The 17,760-nt window shown below is 38.6% G+C and overlaps 6 protein-coding genes across 6 annotated transcripts in view; 2 read left to right on the top strand and 4 right to left on the bottom strand.

Annotated features, from left to right (window-relative positions):
* LOC108569489 overlaps positions 1 to 2,192 on the top strand; it is a 2,770-nt gene extending 578 nt beyond the window's left edge. The window contains exon 2 of the mRNA XM_017931059.1: positions 1,703 to 2,192. Coding sequence (XP_017786548.1) covers positions 1,703 to 2,077 — 375 coding nt within the window. The 3' untranslated portion in view covers positions 2,078 to 2,192. The remainder of the gene's footprint in view (positions 1 to 1,702) is intronic.
* Positions 1 to 5,079, bottom strand: part of LOC108569488 (RNA-binding protein 42-like) — a 5,977-nt gene extending 898 nt beyond the window's left edge. Inside the window, exons 1-3 of the mRNA XM_017931058.1 lie at positions 4,900 to 5,079; positions 3,936 to 4,303; positions 3,548 to 3,871 (exon numbers count right to left, since the gene is read on the bottom strand). Of these exons, the coding sequence (XP_017786547.1) occupies positions 3,548 to 3,871; positions 3,936 to 4,303; positions 4,900 to 4,949 (742 nt within the window). The 5' untranslated portion in view covers positions 4,950 to 5,079. The remainder of the gene's footprint in view (positions 1 to 3,547; positions 3,872 to 3,935; positions 4,304 to 4,899) is intronic.
* Positions 5,080 to 5,470: 391 nt separating this feature from the next.
* On the bottom strand, positions 5,471 to 7,332 carry LOC108569487 (RING finger protein 121). The gene is made up of 6 exons (XM_017931056.1): positions 6,885 to 7,332; positions 6,651 to 6,827; positions 6,432 to 6,586; positions 6,145 to 6,373; positions 5,950 to 6,083; positions 5,471 to 5,886 (listed from the first exon to the last, which is right to left on the bottom strand). The coding sequence occupies exons 1-6, from the start codon at positions 6,918 to 6,920 to the stop codon at positions 5,664 to 5,666; spliced, it is 954 nt and encodes a 317-aa protein (XP_017786545.1). The 5' UTR covers positions 6,921 to 7,332; the 3' UTR covers positions 5,471 to 5,663.
* A 314-nt stretch (positions 7,333 to 7,646) lies between these two features.
* LOC108569485 (E3 ubiquitin-protein ligase mib1-like) lies at positions 7,647 to 11,839 on the bottom strand. The gene is made up of 3 exons (XM_017931054.1): positions 11,764 to 11,839; positions 11,196 to 11,584; positions 7,647 to 9,965 (listed from the first exon to the last, which is right to left on the bottom strand). The coding sequence occupies exons 1-3, from the start codon at positions 11,816 to 11,818 to the stop codon at positions 7,929 to 7,931; spliced, it is 2,481 nt and encodes an 826-aa protein (XP_017786543.1). The 5' UTR covers positions 11,819 to 11,839; the 3' UTR covers positions 7,647 to 7,928.
* Positions 11,840 to 12,265: 426 nt separating this feature from the next.
* On the top strand, positions 12,266 to 16,651 carry LOC108569483 (tankyrase-1-like). The gene is made up of 4 exons (XM_017931053.1): positions 12,266 to 12,341; positions 13,646 to 13,919; positions 14,116 to 14,224; positions 14,281 to 16,651. The coding sequence occupies exons 1-4, from the start codon at positions 12,284 to 12,286 to the stop codon at positions 16,516 to 16,518; spliced, it is 2,679 nt and encodes an 892-aa protein (XP_017786542.1). The 5' UTR covers positions 12,266 to 12,283; the 3' UTR covers positions 16,519 to 16,651.
* Positions 16,652 to 16,734: 83 nt separating this feature from the next.
* On the bottom strand, positions 16,735 to 17,349 carry LOC108569486 (39S ribosomal protein L14, mitochondrial). Its single transcript, XM_017931055.1, has 2 exons — positions 17,061 to 17,349; positions 16,735 to 17,006 (listed from the first exon to the last, which is right to left on the bottom strand). Exons 1-2 carry the CDS (start codon positions 17,266 to 17,268, stop codon positions 16,753 to 16,755), a joined length of 462 nt encoding a protein of 153 aa, XP_017786544.1. The 5' UTR covers positions 17,269 to 17,349; the 3' UTR covers positions 16,735 to 16,752.
* Between the last annotated feature and the right edge of the window lie 411 nt (positions 17,350 to 17,760).

The following is a 17,760-nucleotide window of genomic DNA, read 5'->3' on the forward strand; positions in this document are numbered from 1 at the left end:
TTTTTTTTGATAAAATTTATCATTACTATAACTTTGAATATTCGCTACAAGCCCAAAATATCCAACTTTTAGATCCATTATTTATTATAGTTTCTGAGAAAATCTATAAAATGTGCAGACACGAGCGTAAATTTTTCATAATTTCATTTTGAACACGAATTACAGCCAAATATCCAAGTTTCTTATGCATCTTTTGAATCCATTCTATATATTACAGTTTCTGAGAAAATCATGTGTATAACATTCCCCAAATATCCAAGTTTCAGAAGCATCTTTTGAATCTATTCTATCTATTATAGTTTCTGAGAAAAATCTATAAAATGTGAAGACAAGAGCATTAATTTTTCATAATTTCATTTTGAACACAAATTATAGCCAAATATCCCAGTTTCAGAAGCATCTTTTGTTCTTATTCTATCTATTATAGTTTCTGAGAAAAATCAATAAAATGTGCAGACAAGAGCGTAAATTTTTCATAATTTCATTTTGAACACGAATTACAGCCAAATATCCAAGTTTCTTATGCATTTTTTTAATCCATTCTATCTACTACAGTTTCTGAGAAAATCACTAACTTTGCTTTCATTTCAGCAATGTATAACATTCTCCAAATATCCAAGTTTCAGAAGCATCTTTTGAATCCAATCTATCTATTATAGTTTCTGAGAAAATCAGTAAAATGTGATTTGTGCATTTAATTTTGTTTAAGAATTAAACACAATTTATTTTGAAGCACGTGGAGAAAGTCTACATCGAAAAAAAAAAGGATATTTTCAAGCAAAATTTAGTTATTTTTGCATCTGCTATAGTTGATAAAACATTAAAGAAAACATAAAAAAAATCGCAAATCGCAGGTATAAATGCTGTTTCTACGCTAACTTTGATCACTTTTGTGTGCGTTTATTTTCAAGTTCATCGACGTTAAGGTTATTTTTTCTGCTAGCCGCATTGGTGGTATGTTAATCCAATAAATCTTAAATTTTGTTCTTTGTTAAAATTGTAGTAAAATGTTGAACATCAATTACTCAATTATTTTAGTCTTGATTCAATATAAAAATTTTAAAAAAATAAATAAAAACCACGTGTTCACGCTAAAGTCAAGTCGATGGAGGAATGCACCGGGAATAGTAATTCTCATATAGACGAATCAATAATTTATTCATTAAAAACGTCTCGCGGGAGTAAAGAAAAATATGAAATAAACTTGAATTTAAGAAAATCAAATTTACTTCCACGATAATAGGATTAGTTCTTTATAATGGTAAATATTCTTATGGAAAAGAGGTCAGCATTGCGAGTGATCGGAATTAAGAATGAAGCTGCACACTTCCCCACGACGCTGCAAAAAAAAATAATTTGTATTACAATTTCCGCTGCCTTCCAATATGTGACTCAATAATGATCAAAGTGAACCTGAAAGAGGATACATGAAAATAATCGAATGTGGGATGCTTCTTGTCAAATATGTTTGCACGGATTATTAAATCACCGGTGCTCATCCGAGCGTCGCTCGAGAATCTCTTGAAACATCTATTCTTCGATTCTCCATTAAATATCCGTACAAACAAACAAAGCACTTTATAAAACGTACGCGCTTGATCAACTGTTATGATGATGATGCGTCTTCGCCAATATGAGGCGAATGCATCTGCACTGCAAATTTGTATTATTCTATCTACAATTTTTTTTTTTTCGTTTTCAGATGAATATGGCATTCAACGGATTTATAATAATAATAATACTCGTGCTAAGTGGTGTTCTCAATATCACAGCTGGAGTTAATAAGAACTGCGGTCTAGCAGATAAAAGTATAACCAATATAAATAAAAAAGATCTGTTCGTCTCGCGAGGATGGGGGGCGGGCGGCTCTGCTTACTTGGAATCGCCGTACGAGCCTCTCCGGAAAGCCCTGATTCGAAAACCGAAGACTTCATCCGACCAGGGACGTTCCAGGAAGATGAAATCCTCTCAGTCTGGACGGAACAGACAGAAGAACAACAACAGCAACAACATCTTCGGCGGTGCCATAACTCAGTTGTTCGTCTCCACTGGCTGGGGTCCGAACGGTCGGAAATAAACGCACACAGTCTTGTCAGAAAAATTTACGCTCACGCTTTTACACGGAAACTTAACGCTCTGATCTCATGACTACCTTAGTAAATTATTCTATGAATACATTTTTAAAGCATTTACTTCTTGTTGTTTTACTCGATCGTCGAACCCTTACACCAGCGGTCGGGGAACCGGGGTAAATTACCCAAAATGGGGTAAAAATGATTTTTTTTTGGGTAATAGGGAATTTTTTCTAATTTCATCGTACTCAGAGAGCGATTCTCTGACTACTTTCCAGATCTTGATGTACAAATTGTGAATTGGGTTGTAGATCCTTTTAAATGCGAAATTACTAACATACCAGGTTTGGCAGAGGCAATTCTTGAACTTCGAGCCAATACTGTATTCAATTTGAGACCAAAGCAAATCTGTCGTCTTTTTGGTTGTCAAAGGCTGCAAAGGCTTTCAAAATTGCACATGAGGAGGCGGTAAAAAAATTGCTGCCATTTGCAACAACCTACCATTGTGAACAAGGCTTTTCCACTCTAATGAACATAAAAACGAAAAACAGAAATCGATTAAACGCCGAAGACTGTATTCAAATTGCTCTTACATCAAAAAGTCCCAATTTTAAAGTAATTATATCAAACATGAAATCATTTCAACGAAGGGATTTTCAAAATTTGTGTCAATTTTAAGAACACTAGACTATTTTCCAAAACCTGAAGGGGGAAAGTTTTCAATTAATTTTTGTTTGTTCCAATTTAAGAATTTTATTTTGTTTGTCTATTACTATTTGTTACTATTTTCATGTAACTTTTTTTTATAAATATGTAAATGCAAATTAATTCAATAAATAATGTTTATTTAAAATACATGATTGTCGATGAATTCAGATGGGGGGTATACATAGCAATAATGTTTTGGGTAATTTAAAAAGTTACGACGNTGAATCTATGTTTCATGAATTCAGAAGGGGGGGGGGGTAACTTACGCAATAATATTTTGGGGTAATGGTTAAAAAAGTTCCCCGACCGCTGCCCTACACCCTTATTCACAGAAAATGCAGTAGCTTTAAGTTATGTAACCCTAGTTAAGTATCAAATTACTTATTAAATAATAAAAATAATAACAGTTACAAAATTGCAAAGAAATAAATAACTTTAGATTAACGAAACTTGTTAAGTTATATGAAAAAAATGTTCGTAACTACAAATTCGTCAGAAAGTATGGAAGAATTGGCTTTGAAAAAAAAAACAGTCAAATTAAATGCCCTCCTACAAGTACTTTTCAAAATGATAGTGAAAGAAACAAATGGATATGAAGCAAGAAAAGTAGTTTTTAGTATTTCTTGAGGAACTTAACTGCATTTTGTTAAATATACTTATTTTAGCGAATATAATAGAAATGACGCACTTTCCTTAAACTTAATTATACGACAAATGTCGAATGTCGTACGACTTTGTGATTCGTTACAACTTACAACTAGACTTACCGTTCATCTCTTTCATGGCTTTGGTGAAGTCGCCGGGTTCTTTGAAACTGACGAAACCGTAACCCTTCGTCTTGTTGGTCCTCTTGTCCCTTATGACTTTAGCCCTCAGAAAAGAAGGGTACTTGTTGAAAGTCCTGGTCAGCAACTCGTCGGTGACGTCGTTGCCCAGATCTCCGCAGAATATCCTGAAATCGTCCTCCGTCCAATCACCCAAAGAGTGATCCTCCCACGTGTGACCACCGGCGGTCCTCATCAACTTCTTGTTCTTACCGCGACGCTTATGATCGTCCGGTCCGAAAGATTGCAAAGCGCTGCTCGCCTTACCTGAATATATATTTAAAATAATTATTTAACTAACTATAAATCATTTAGTAAGACTGAAATGCACCTTGGGATATGGCCAATTCGGCGCTGACCTTCTCGTTCTTTAACTTCTTCAACTTCTTCTCGACCTCCGATTGCAGCGACATAAAATCGACGGCTTGCTGCTGCTGCTGTTGTTGCTGCTGAAGATTGCTGGGGGCGACGGTGATCGGTTTGGGGTTCGTGTACAGGGCCGGCTTCGCGCAAACCACGGCCGGCTGCGATATCACCGGCGTCGAGTACAGTTCGTAAGACGAATTCTTCGTGCTGTTCACCTGCGTCGGTATGAGCATCGGAGGCATCGGGGGCGGCGGTATGTTTCCGAAACCGGGCAGGTTGAATCCGTTGTACGTGCCGAGGCCCATCACCGTTCCGGATATCTCCGCTTCGAATCTGCGAGAGAGAGAAAAAAAGTTTTTGTTATTATGTTATGTATAACCGGTATTGTTTATATTATGTTAGCCCTTATTATTTTATACATGTTTATTTATGTAAGTCATTAAGACAAATACCACTTAGGAAAATCCCATAACTAATCATCGTGTAATGACTATTCTTAATCACCATGTTTTGAACAAACTCGAAGGTCCAATCTATAATGACCCTTTAATATGTACATCTGCCTAATGACTTAAGTGCTCTTCCTTGGAGAGTCCAAGGAAGAGCACTTACTTCGTAAACACTAACTTAAGAGCAGAATGTAACTCTTAGTTAATAATACCTGGGATCAACTATTGTTTAGTTGACTTCTCAATAAAACTACGATGTATACAATAAAACTAAATTAAGAATATTGCATTTAATATTCATAAAACCCTCCAAGACTCCGCAACGACATAACTACGAGATAATCCACGGTGTCCAAGGATTTCTTAACCCTGGGACACGACAATTATAGGCGGCCGCGGATTCATCGCAATTCTTCTGTTATCGTGAGCCATTGTTAAGTTAAGTTAGGTTAGTAATCAGGATTGTTTGAAAATACAAACCTACTCATTTCGTCTTCCATTTGGCGGAATTTATCGCCCGGCTTTTCCATCTCGAATCCGAAACGGCAATTTCCCTTTTACGATTCACACCTTCTTCACATCAACATCACGCATAATAATACTGGCAGTTTATCGTCAAAGTTTCGTTTACTTTGACAGTTCCAATTGGATTCGATGCGAATTCTTGTTTTCGCATTCAATTGTTAGGCGGATAGGCAACTTTGTACTCGCAGCAGTTAAATAATTGCCTAAAATTACTTTCAAATTCTTATTGCGATAGGGCTGTAATCACATTATGATAAGCATAAACTTACACTAAATCCTATAGGAAGCTGGATCTTGCAATGAATAAAACTTGTGCAATATATATCTTATTGTATTTTCATAAATAATCTACATTCCCGCGTTTTATTTACCCTGTATAATACGTAAGTTAGGAATGAATTCACGTTTGCATGGAAAATTTTGAACCGAAAGTTACCTCTGATTTAAGCAATTAGATTAAAGTCCACGTGTCGATGTAGACTATGTACTGGGTGATTCATAAAACGGAATGTCAACGTCATGGAAATATTATATACACTGTGTATATTGAGTTGTTTGCATATGTTACATTTCTTTTGGTAATTGTTTGTGAAAGAGGACTGCGGGATCGATCAAGTACATACGAACTGATGAATTGTTACAAATCAATGATTTAGTTTTTCGAAGATCAAACACGTTTATCTCTTTGCTGTGTTATAATGGTAAAAAAAAAGAGAGGATCATTCCAATCCTAGCAACCAGTTTATACCCTGCACCAAGAACAAGATCATCGGTTGCCAAGCGACCAACCAACGTATCCAATCAAGCAGTTGGCCGTAAAGGACGTGCGGCTTCTCCCACGGATTGCAGAACATCTTCTTCAAATCCACCTTCTCCTTGCAATACGGACACGTCTGCTTTTTACCGACGATGCACCAACCTCTTATGCAGAACTCGTGGAATCTGCCAGATATAATAAACATTTACTTGCTACAAACAATAATAGCCGAGTGCGCAAAAACTTACACGTGTTCGCATGACAACTTGTAGGAGTTCTCGATGACACCAGCTTCCTTCTCGCTGACGAACAGCTTGTTGCCGCACACCGCACAGACTCCCGGCTCTAAGTTGCGTGTGGGCATCCCTTGCGAAGTGTAGTACTGCAATTACCATAAAGCATGAATTTGGAGTTTAACACTCAATTTTGGGGGGAAAACTCACGCCTATGTGGGAGGCCATTTTATCTGCGCAAATCTCGGAAATATCTCTACCCAACACCCCATAATACAGGCCGTAAAAGACGAATAACAATCCGCAATCCATCCAAGTGTTCGACTTCGCGTCGAACACAATATTGAAGCCGAAGAATGTGACGAGCATAATGACATACCCAATTATTCCTAGAACGTAGCTTAATTTGTACAGCAGAAAGAACCATTTGTAAACCAATCTGGAAACAGTGGAAGCAATTAATTTCTATTGCCGTTACGTTTTATTAATTGATCAACCTTGGTGTTGTTCCTTCTATCGGCTTTTGCAGAGCCTTCCTCACTATCAGCCCGCTGATGCAAGAGAACACCAGCCATATGAAAATGAACCTCCACCAGAGGTTCTTCACAGATATCATAATCGGAATCAGCCAGAGACCAATCAAAGTCGCTATCTGCAGCATAAAATGTTGTACAAAAAAAAAACAACAAATAAATGGGAATTGTAATTCAACTCACAGAATACGATCTGTAGCTCCTCCTCTTCCATTCAATCAAAGCGAATTGAGCTACGATTAAGGTAAACACTAAGATTAGGACCATCTCTGCGTGCATCTGGTCATGGCCTTTATGCTGCTCGTGCAGCTTCTGATGTTCCAGCCTCCATTTCTCCTCCGAAGTCAACTCATCGAAAGTCTAAAAGAAAAAAACATATTAATAATGGAAAATTACTAATTAGAAAAAGCTACTCACTCTATTATTCAAATCAACCGGTTTATGTAAATCCATGTTTGCAGTCTTCTTGAGATAACTCACAACATTATTTCACTCTACCCTTAATACCTTTTCCTTATATTATTTTATAAATATTATTTTTTTTTTGGTAAATTCAATTTGCATCTACGAATTTTGACAATGCCTCCTAACCATTCTATTTGCGAATCACCAACTCGGGCTTGGATACGTGCTGATCAATACCAATCAAAAAGCCGCGAGCCACAGATGGCGCCCCTGCAAATAATGGTATCGATCGATAAATGAACAGCTGATTGGCGGCGAAAACAAAGCGATACGATAATTGGATATTCGAAGAACCAATTGGATTGGTTGGTAACTTTTGAATTGGAAAAAATGAGTGTTCCTCGCCACGTATTCATCACATAATTGATAAATGCGTTATCTCCTTGAATAAATATTGCTTATCGCACGATACGAATGTACTAATCTTGAAGAATAGATTTACGTAATTTTGTTGAAACAAAAAAAATGAAGGTATTAGCTTTAAGCCAGAATTAATGATTGGTAGAGATAGTTGTGTTGCCTATACTATTCATTTAAATGTTTCAAAAGTGTATTATAATTAATTTACTTGTTAAAGGATAAATTTGGTTTGCAATATTTATTATTAGAATTATTTCTTACAATTATTAATTGAAACATTTCTTAATATTTATTTCAGTTCATTAAAATATCTTTATTGATAGAAAATAGATTTTAAAATGATCTATTCTGTGTCTTATTTTTATGGTTTGAATGGTTGAATTGAATGAACATTGACACACAATTTTGAGCATAAACTTCTTTGATATCATCTGTGTATAGGGTTCAGGTAATGTTTGCGTTTGGATCTAGGAACTTCAGATTCTTTGTTAGGTGGAGCGCCTAGATTTGTTTCGTTTTTCTTCTAAACATGTCCGATTTCTTATAAAAAAAATATACATCTCGTATGAGTTTTTATAGAAATTATTTTATATATTTCAGCTTGGATTTCGGATCATGTTTAGGTAGCGTTTGAAATTAGATAATTTTGAATTTGATGGTGATAATTTCGCGACATATGTGACATGACCAAAGGATGCTTGCGCAGACTTTGCACGAGCTGTGTCCGCACTTGAAGACAATAGTTTTAGGCCTGTCCATGCAGATGGTGCAAGCGACTCCTTCTTGCCGGGTCTCGAATTCGGCTATTTTCGTCTCCAGTTGGGCGATCTGCTTCGTCACATCTTTAGGACTTCTGGGTATTACGACGGTGTCTTTCATTATCAAGCGATTCTGGATGAGAACTTTGCAGACGAGGCATTTCTTCATGTAGGACGAGCAATGGATGCACGCCGGTGCGTGATTGCACGGCTCCAGACGCACGTTTTCCTCGGAAGTGTTTGTACAGAATCTGCATTCCGCTGGTGGCCTGAAGCCCTTCATCACAGCCTGCATGTCCGGATTCTTCACGATATCGAGAGGAGTTTGCCCGTTCGAGTTGAGCGCGTAAACGTTTGCACCTGCAGCAATCAAATAGCACGCGATTTCGATGTCCGAAGAGCGGACGTTCGAGTTCTTGATCAATTTGAACATGTCGCGGATGACGTCGTCTGTTGGGTTCATCCTGGTGCGAACTGTTATGTTCAACACTGTTATGTGAAGACTGCTGTTGCCGTCCGCGTCTGTTACGTTGACATCTGCTTTATTGCTGACCAGAATCTCAACAGCCGCCTGATGGGTTTCGCTGACGGCTATGTGAAGTGCGGTTTTGCCGTTGGTAGTCTTCAGATTAATATTAGCCTTCCCCAGTCTCAGCAAGAATTTCAATACGTCCGAATATGCGGTGGACATATGCAAGGGCGCTTTACCGTTCTGCATTGATCGCAGATCGACCAATTCAGGTGAACGTTGCAGGATCCTCGCGGTCGCAGCCGCATGTCCCAATCGAGCTGCTTCGTGAAGAGCGTTGAATCCACGATCATTCGTCACAGACGTATCCATTTTACGCGATGAGCAGAGGATCTGGACGATTTCGATGCGATTCTCTTGCACGGCTACATGCAAGGCCGTGTTTCCTCGAGAATCCTTCGTATTAGGATCGACACCACCCTCAAGCAGTAATCGCAAGATCGAACCATCCGCACTTTTCGCTGCTTCCTGCAGAGCCGTGTAACCGTTGAAGTTCTTAATGTTAGCATCGATCCCCGTCGTCAACAAGATCTGAATGGACATCTCGCTTTCTTCCTGCACCGCGCAGTGAAGAGCCGTACGGCCTCTAACATCGACAGCGTTCACTTTGGTACCGGCTTTAACGAGAGTCTTCAGATTTGCCGGACCTGTTTCCGCGGCTTTATGCAACGCCGTATACCCCGAACACTCCCTCATGTTCGGATCGGCGCCGGCTCTCAGCAATTTCTTAACGTGCTTCACATTCACCGAGGATTTAGCTAAGACATGTAGAGCCGTACTGCCTTCGCGATTTGACGCGTTCACTTCACATCCACCCTTAACCAGAAGCTCCAAAATCTCCGAAGGATTCTGCGCTGCCTCGTGCAGAGGTGTGCTTTCCAGATGCCTCTTGCAGTTGGGGTTCGCTCCCGCTTCCAGCAGGATCTTCGCGGCCGGAACTGCCTGATGGATAGCGGCCAAATGGAGAGCGGTGCATCCTCTGTCGTTGCTCGCCTCCAAATCGGCGCCTGCAACTATCAGCATCTTCAGATTCTCGTTGTGAGAACCGATCGCCGCGCAGTGAAGGGCCGTGTTCCCTTTGCCATCTGTGCACGTGTGCTTCGCTTTCGCTGCTAAAAGGATCTTCACGCATTCCGGTGAGCTGTACCGCGCTGCGCAATGAAGAGGTGTTTGTCCGTGGACGTTGCGTTTGTTTATGTAGGGATTCTTTGCCAACAGTCTGATGATCTCCGTGTGGTTTCCGAAGACTGCGTAATGTAGCAGAGTGTCTCCTTCCCTATCCGCCGTGTCCAAAGTTTCACCTTTCTCGATAAATTCTTTCACAAATTCAACATCTCCGAAGAGCATTGCTATCAGAGGACTCGATTTCCTTTTTCTTTTAGTACCCTGTAAATATATCTAATTAATAACAATACTTATTAAACATTTATATAATCGTCATGAAAATATGAACACAAACAGTTTTATTATACAAAAATTGTTTTAGTAATATTGATATTTAGTTAACGTTTATAAGATAATGAATTAAGTAATAAATGTTTAGTTCCAATCAAATTAATTAATTAAACATTTATATAATCGTCATGAAAGTATGAACACAAACAGTTTTATTATACAAAAATTGTTTTAGTAATATTGATTTTTAGTTAAGGTTTATAAGAGAATGAATTAAGTTCCAATCAAATTAATTAATAACAATACTTATTAAACATTTATATAATCGTCATGAAAATATGAACACAAACAGTTTTATTATACAAAAATTGTTTTAGTAATATTGATATTTAGTTAACGTTTATAAGAGAATGAATTAAGTAATAAATGTTTAGTTCCAATAAAATTAATTAATTAAACATTTCTAAATCGTCATGAAAATATGAACACAAACAGTTTTATTATACAAAAATTGTGTTTAGTAATATTGATTTTTAGTTAACGTTTATAAGATAATGAATTAAGTAATAAATGTTTAGTTCCAATCACAATTAATTAATTAAACATTTTATAATCGTCATGAAAATATGAACACAAACAGTTTTATTATACAAAAATTGTTTTAGTAATATTGATTTTTAGTTAACGTTTATAAGATAATGAATTAAGTAATAAATGTTTAGTTCCAATCAAATTAATTAATTAAACATTTTATAATCGTCATGAAAATATGAACACAAACAGTTTTATTATACAAAAATTGTTTTAGTAATATTGATATTTAGTTAACGTTTATAAGATAATGAATTAAGTAATAAATGTTTAGTTCCAATCAAATTAATTAATTAAACATTTATATAATCGTCATGAAAATATGAACACAAACAGTTTTATTATACAAAAATTGTTTTAGTAATATTGATATTTAGTTAACGTTTATAAGATAATGAATTAAGTAATAAATGTTTAGTTCCAATCAAATTAATTAATTAAACATTTATATAATCGTCATGAAAATATGAACACAAACAGTTTTATTATACAAAAATTGTTTTAGTAAAATTGATATTTAGTTAACGTTTATAAGATAATGAATTAAGTAATAAATGTTTAGTTCCAATCCAAATAATTAATTGTTGAAAATGTTGAAATTTAAGAGTTTCGTCAATTGTCATAACTGACCTTATCTATTTTGATTTTGTGCGTGGGGAACACCAAATTCGATTCGGAGTTGCCATGGTTTCTGAGTATCCTGAAGAGCTCCTGTTTGGCGCCCCTCCGCACCCTCAGATTGATGGCCCAATGGTACGTATCGTCAATCTCGTAGGTCGTGAAGGGATGTACGAGGGTGTGGTAACCATTGCGATAGCAACGGTAGCAGATTATGTAATCCTCGCAGACGCAGCACTGGTAGACGTCAATGAGTCCGATGTCGATGGTGCCGCAACTGCTGCAGGGTGTCTCCAGATAATTACGGGGTTTGCGCAACGTTTCGTTGACCCATCGCACGTCCACCTTGCTCCTGTCGGGTAGGTGAAGTTCGCAGACGGGTTCGACGAATATTTCGTCATCTGAAACGAGAAATTCAATTCCGCATCGATGAAGTAAAGTAAATCATTAAAAAAAGTCGATCCATGCACGCGTCGACGTGACAAATGGCGATCGATCGTGTGCGTTTTGTTTTCTTTCTAAAAAAAAAGAAAAAGAAAAAAAGAAAAAAAAAACATAAAGAAAGAAAGAATGGTTTTACCTTCAGACCAGTCCCAGTACGTAGTTCCGTAACTCCTGTATTTAATCAATAGCATGGTTAAGCGATTCCACTGTGATGGTGGACGTAATGTATTCTTAGTTTTGTTTGAAGAAACTGTTGTGTGCGTCGTCCTGTGTTGTTGAATCGACGTCGAAAGAATGTGCGCAACTGCTGACTCTCGTCCGGGCACCAATATCAACCCTCAACCAACCCTCGGTTACGCAGCACAGGTGCTTTTGAAATTTCGAACGGCAGAGCCATCTGTTTCCAATTTCGACCGACGTGGGGGTGAAACGCATGCATCCAAAACGTGTATTAGAGCAAACAACCCCACCGCATCAAACAACAACATCATTAGAAAATGATACAAAAATGTGACCAGAGTTAATTGCGTAAGTTCGAAAACACGTCGGAATTGCGAAGGGAAACCAGTGATGTGAGTGAAAAGACACTGTGAGGGTGTCGTTACCTCCCGAACGTTCATCTAATTGCGTAACAGTGAGCATCACCATTGTCGATCATGTTGTCCGTTCGTATCGGTGCTTTCAACGATAGTGAATTGAGCGGAAGCGATCAGTGTAAGATCATCGTTCCATTACCAAAATCAATAGTTCTTAGTTACAAATCAGTGTTTCCCAACCAATGTATCTCAATCAGAATACACCAACCAATTGATATAATTTTCTATGTACTAATGCAGAGGTGTCCAAACTACGGCCCGCGGGCCAAACCCGGCCCGGCAGGCGATTTTATCCGGCCCGTCAAGTATTTTGAAACATTTTGTAAAATATAAACTTTATTAGATCACATGCACTCAATCATCGCCAATTTCGATCTTTCCTCGAAGAAATTGAATCTGAGTCTGTTGACTTGTCGTATTATACAGGAGCTTAGCTGTGGAAAAGTGTTATTGCAGTTCTTCAAGCTCAGAAAGGAAATTAAAATTTTTCTTGCGGAAAAGAATCACCCTGAACCGCTTTTATCGGATGCAGAGTGGCTCTGGAATTTGGCAATTTTTGCAGATGTCGTGACACACGTAAATAACTTGAATTTAAAGCTCCAAGGTAAAAACAACTTAATTTGTGATTTATTCAATCAAATCAAAGCATTCAGAGCCAAGCTGATATTGCTCGAAAGTCATATGAATGAATGTAATTTTTCCCATTTCACGTGCTGTGAAAAATTGAGTACAGAATCTGACGAAAGATTTCCCACCATATTTGCTCGCGGATTTAAAACTAGAATTTCAAAAGCGTTTTTCTGATCTTGACATAAATTCAAGGGAAATTCGGCTGTTTCAAAATCCAACGTTGGTGACGTTTCAAGTCAGTTTCAAATGGAAATAATTGATCTTCAAGCTAGCGATCAAATCAAGAACAAATACAAGGAAGGAAACTTGATCGATTTTTACAAATTTTCCTAATTTAAAGCAATTGGCTGGTAAATTTATTTCTATGTATGGCACTACCTATATGTGCGAACAAACTTTTTCCAGGATGAAGTATCTGAAATCTAAATATAGGGCAAATTTATCGGATGATCATTTGCAATCATTGCTAATAATTGGTGTTTCCGATTTGAATCCCAACTTTGAAGAAACTCTCCAGGAAAAAACCCAGTTCCACCATTCCCATTAAAAATTCCATGAAATAATTTTATAATTTAGACATGTTTGTTTAGTATTGTTATATCTGTAATTTACTATAAAAAATAAAATTCAATGCTGCTTTACTTGTAATAAGGTTTTTTAATTAAATACCAAACTGGCACTCGCAGCAAAAAGTTTGGACGCCTCTGTGCTAATGAAACCTGTTTGAGGAACACTGTTGCATGTACATCTAATACTTTATAGTAAATATTTTACATCTTTTGTTGTTTGCAGTTGAGTTGGACGAAGTCTTCAGAGTGTTCATCCCGGGCAAGAATCTCGTGCAGGTGGAATGGGACAGCATTTTCATCGAGAAGTTCGGGATATTGCACAACAAAGGGGAAAAATGCGATGGTTGCGATGGCGACGAAATCGCGACAGGCCAGATCCGGTGCTTGATCGGTGCCGACTGTCATCTCTGCATCAAATGTTACCATAGCAACAAACACTTTCCGTCGCATCCGTTCCGGACTTTCGGAAGCCACAGTAACGATGGAAATCACTTGACGTAATTGACATTTCAAATTTATGTATTATTTATTGATTTGCAGGATGTCATGAAAAAAAGCGTTGCCATTTTGTTTGTCGCCATTTTTGTTGTTAGTTTGAGGTTAATTTTAGACTTTTAGATCGTTTAATGGAAAAACACAATGTTTATATCAAAAACACAATTGAAACGATGTTAAATATTTTTTTTGTTGCAGATATCATTTGCCGGAGAGAAAATACGCGAAGATAGAGTTGGCGAGGATAGTGAAAGCGTTTTGCGGAAGATCGCTACCAGAGGGCGGTTTCGGTCTGAAATTCTATAAGGTGAATTAGGTTCAATTCTTATTGCGTTATTGAATTGACAACGTTTCTTTTTGTAGAGCATCAAGTTGAAGAGTCAGAAGAGCGCGCACGCGGCTCTCTTGATTGGAGAACTTGCGTTCGCCAGAAAGTTGATCCAAAGAGGAATGAATATTGATGCTCGCGACAGAGATGGGGACAACCTCTTGCATTACGCCGTTTTCGGTGGTCACTGCGATATCCTGCAAATGCTGATACGATTCGGCGCGAAGTTGAACGCGACCAACAAGTTTAAACATACGGCTCTCCATTGCGCGTGCAGATACAGCTCGAAGGAATGCGTGAGAATCTTGCTTGCAGCGGGTGCTGATTATCGGATAAGAGATCAGAAAGGAAACACGACTCTGCATTTCGCCGCGAAAGGCGATTGCTGGGAAAACATGCAATTGTTGATCGGTGCTGGCGCCGATCTGGAAGCGCTCAATAAATCGAACAAAACGGCTCTTCATTTAGCCGTAGCCTACGATTCTCGTAAATGCTTTGAAATCCTTTTGGCGGCCGGAGCAGATCCGAACTGCGAGGATATCAATGGTGATACTCCTCTTCATGTATTAAGCGGGAAACCTCATCAAGAAATGTTTGATCTTCTGTTGCGGAAAGAGCCGCAGCTGGATGCAACCGATGGGATGGGACGCACCGCTCTTCATATAGCCGTGTCTTCGAATTCTCGTAAATGCGTTGAGCTTCTTCTGGAGGCTGAAGCAAACCCGGATTGCGAGGATATCAATGGCAATACGCCTCTGCACTTTCTATGCGCGAATCCTCAACTTGAAGTGCTCGATCTTCTGGTGAGGAAGAATGTTAAAGTGGATGCGATTAACGGGTTGGGACGCACCGCTCTGCATATGGCCGTGATCCAAAATCGTGGACAATTCGTCGAGGCTCTGATGGGTGCAGGCGCTGATCCCAATTTCAAAGACTTGGATGGAAACACTTCTCTGCATCTGGCAGCTGAAAATACGCCGGAGATGATGGAAACGCTCCTGAAAGCAGGGGCTAAAGTGAGCGAGATTAACGGGAAAGGATGGACGGCGCACGTTATGCTCGCTCCAACTGGATCCGATGAGCATCTTCAGCTGCTTCTGTCGGCGGGCGCCAATCCCAACTACAGGACACGCGAAGGCGACATCCTGCTGCACGACGCCGTCCGAAGAAAGAACGTGGAGCGAGTGAAAATGCTGCTGAAAGCAGGCGCCAAACCGAACCTGATCGATCGTAACGGCAACGCACCTCTTCACATCGCCATTCAACGCTCGAATTACCTGCAGATGATCGACGTGCTCTGCTCAGCTGAAGGAATCAACTTTGGGGTGCGAAACAAGCTCGGACACAACCCTCTGCAGCATGCAGCCGCTCACGGCAACGAGTACGCAGTCGAGAAGATTCTTTCGATCAATTCTGATAAGCAGTTCGTCGATGCGAGGACCGAAGAGGACGGTTTCTCCGCTCTTCATTTGGTGCAAAACAACAAGGCAATAGTAGAGATGTTGATCAACAAAGGCGGCGCCAATATCGAGTTGAGGAGTCGCAAAGGACACACGCCTCTTCATCAGGCCATCATCAAGCGTTACCTCAAAGTCATCGAGATTCTGATCCAATTTAGAGCCGACTTGAACGCGGTCAACGATAACGGTAACACCTGCATTGACATGGCTCTGGCCGCCAAAAGAAACGTCTCCGAGCACGAGTTGGATCAATCGCCGACCATCAAGGCGATCTACGATTCTCTACCTGAAGAAGTCTTGGATACGAAATGCGGTATAGCCATCAGCTGCTATTTGTTAAAGCACGGCACAGATTACAATGCCAATAAATCTGCGATACAACATCTGGATGCGAACAGCAGGAACGTGTTGAGGAGTTACAAATCGCAGGTCGAGTGTAATTTCTGTATGGATTTCACTGATGAGAACGTGTATCTGGAGCCGTGCAAGCATTCTCCAGCTTGCGTCCACTGCACATCGTTCATGATGAAGTGCATGATTTGCGGCGTCTCCGTTAATAAAAAAATCAGAGAGGACGGTACAGTTCTGCAGGAAGCGAAAAATACGACCGGCGATGAGAGGGTGACGCAGTTGGAGATGAAACTCGCTGAGTATCAGAAAGTTCACGAGAGTTTGAAGTGCAGCCTTTGCAAGGAATGCAGGAAGAACATAATGTTCATCTGCGGACACGGCACCTGCTTCAAATGTGCAGACACCTTGACGGATTGTCACGAATGCGGATCGACGATTACGAGAAAAATAATCATCTATTAATTTCAATTTAACAATGAATCAAAATCGACTTAAGTTGGTACATTGTACAATTGCATCTGTCAGTCAAATTGCTCTAATTAATACCAACTTAAAACAATGGATCTCATAATGTTGGTAGATGTTTATGTCTTAAATTAGACATGGTGTGTATTCAACTTTAAATGTAAATAATTACGAAAATCAAATTAAATAATTAACAAATTTAAATATATTTACTAAGAGCTTTTCTATACACTATACAAATTTCGAGGCTATCGCCAAAATCTTCGTGTAATCGGCGCCCTTCGACTGCGTTTTCTCTTTCAATATCGTCCTCAGGATTGTTGGAATCGGTACGTGTATCCTCGTCCCAACAGGCGTTCCACTTTCATCGATTAAAACCAAATTGTTGCTATCGAATTTCGGAACTTTCGTCTTCTGATTTTGCTTCAGACCAACCAAAATCCCCTTTTTCTTCTCACCCTTAATAGCAACTAACACCTTATCACCTGAAAATCATACACTTTTTAATATCATTCCAATTATTTATGAACAAAACACACCTATTTTCCCAATGCCTGTCTTATTGTAAACATGTATGCATTTGGGTGGTTTTCCTTCGGCCATGGCTCGTTTACCAATCTCACTGTTATCAACAACTCTCAGCTTGGTCATCTTCTGGATTTCCCTGCAGCATGATGAAGTGTGGAAGTACTTGAGTCCATTGGAAACGCTTCTGCTTCCATTGAGAATTCCAGAATTCATCAACATTTTTTATTATTTACGTTATTAGCACTCTTAAATAATGATTTTTTTTGTAGGTTATGGTTCTTGTCAATAAATATTTAAGTTGGCGAAAGATGTCGCTGCTCTTTACGAATATAACCAATACTTAGAAATAAATCAATACAGATGTCGCCACAAGTACCGAAAGACATCACTTAAAATTAATAATATTCATAAAATTCATAGTAATTAGATACGTAAACAATTAATAAACATATATAATCAAAAGGTAAATTAATTTCAACTTGATTTATAATAAAATCAAAGATATCTCTGTAAAAACAAACAAATGAGAGTTGTTAATAACATAAACTAATTAATTGCATAAAAAACAAAACTTATTTTATAACTTTCGTTAAGTATAAATATTACATAAAATATTGATTGATGCAATGCGTGTTGTTGGTTGTGTCGGCTTTCGGTCAATAGGTGAAGAATGTTAGCACCAGACGTTCCCAACCCCTCGAAACAGTGGCG

Source organism: Nicrophorus vespilloides, unplaced genomic scaffold, assembly GCF_001412225.1.
Source record: "Nicrophorus vespilloides isolate i.1.1-1 unplaced genomic scaffold, Nicve_v1.0, whole genome shotgun sequence".
In the NCBI taxonomy this organism is placed as follows: Eukaryota; Metazoa; Arthropoda; class Insecta; order Coleoptera; family Silphidae; genus Nicrophorus; species Nicrophorus vespilloides.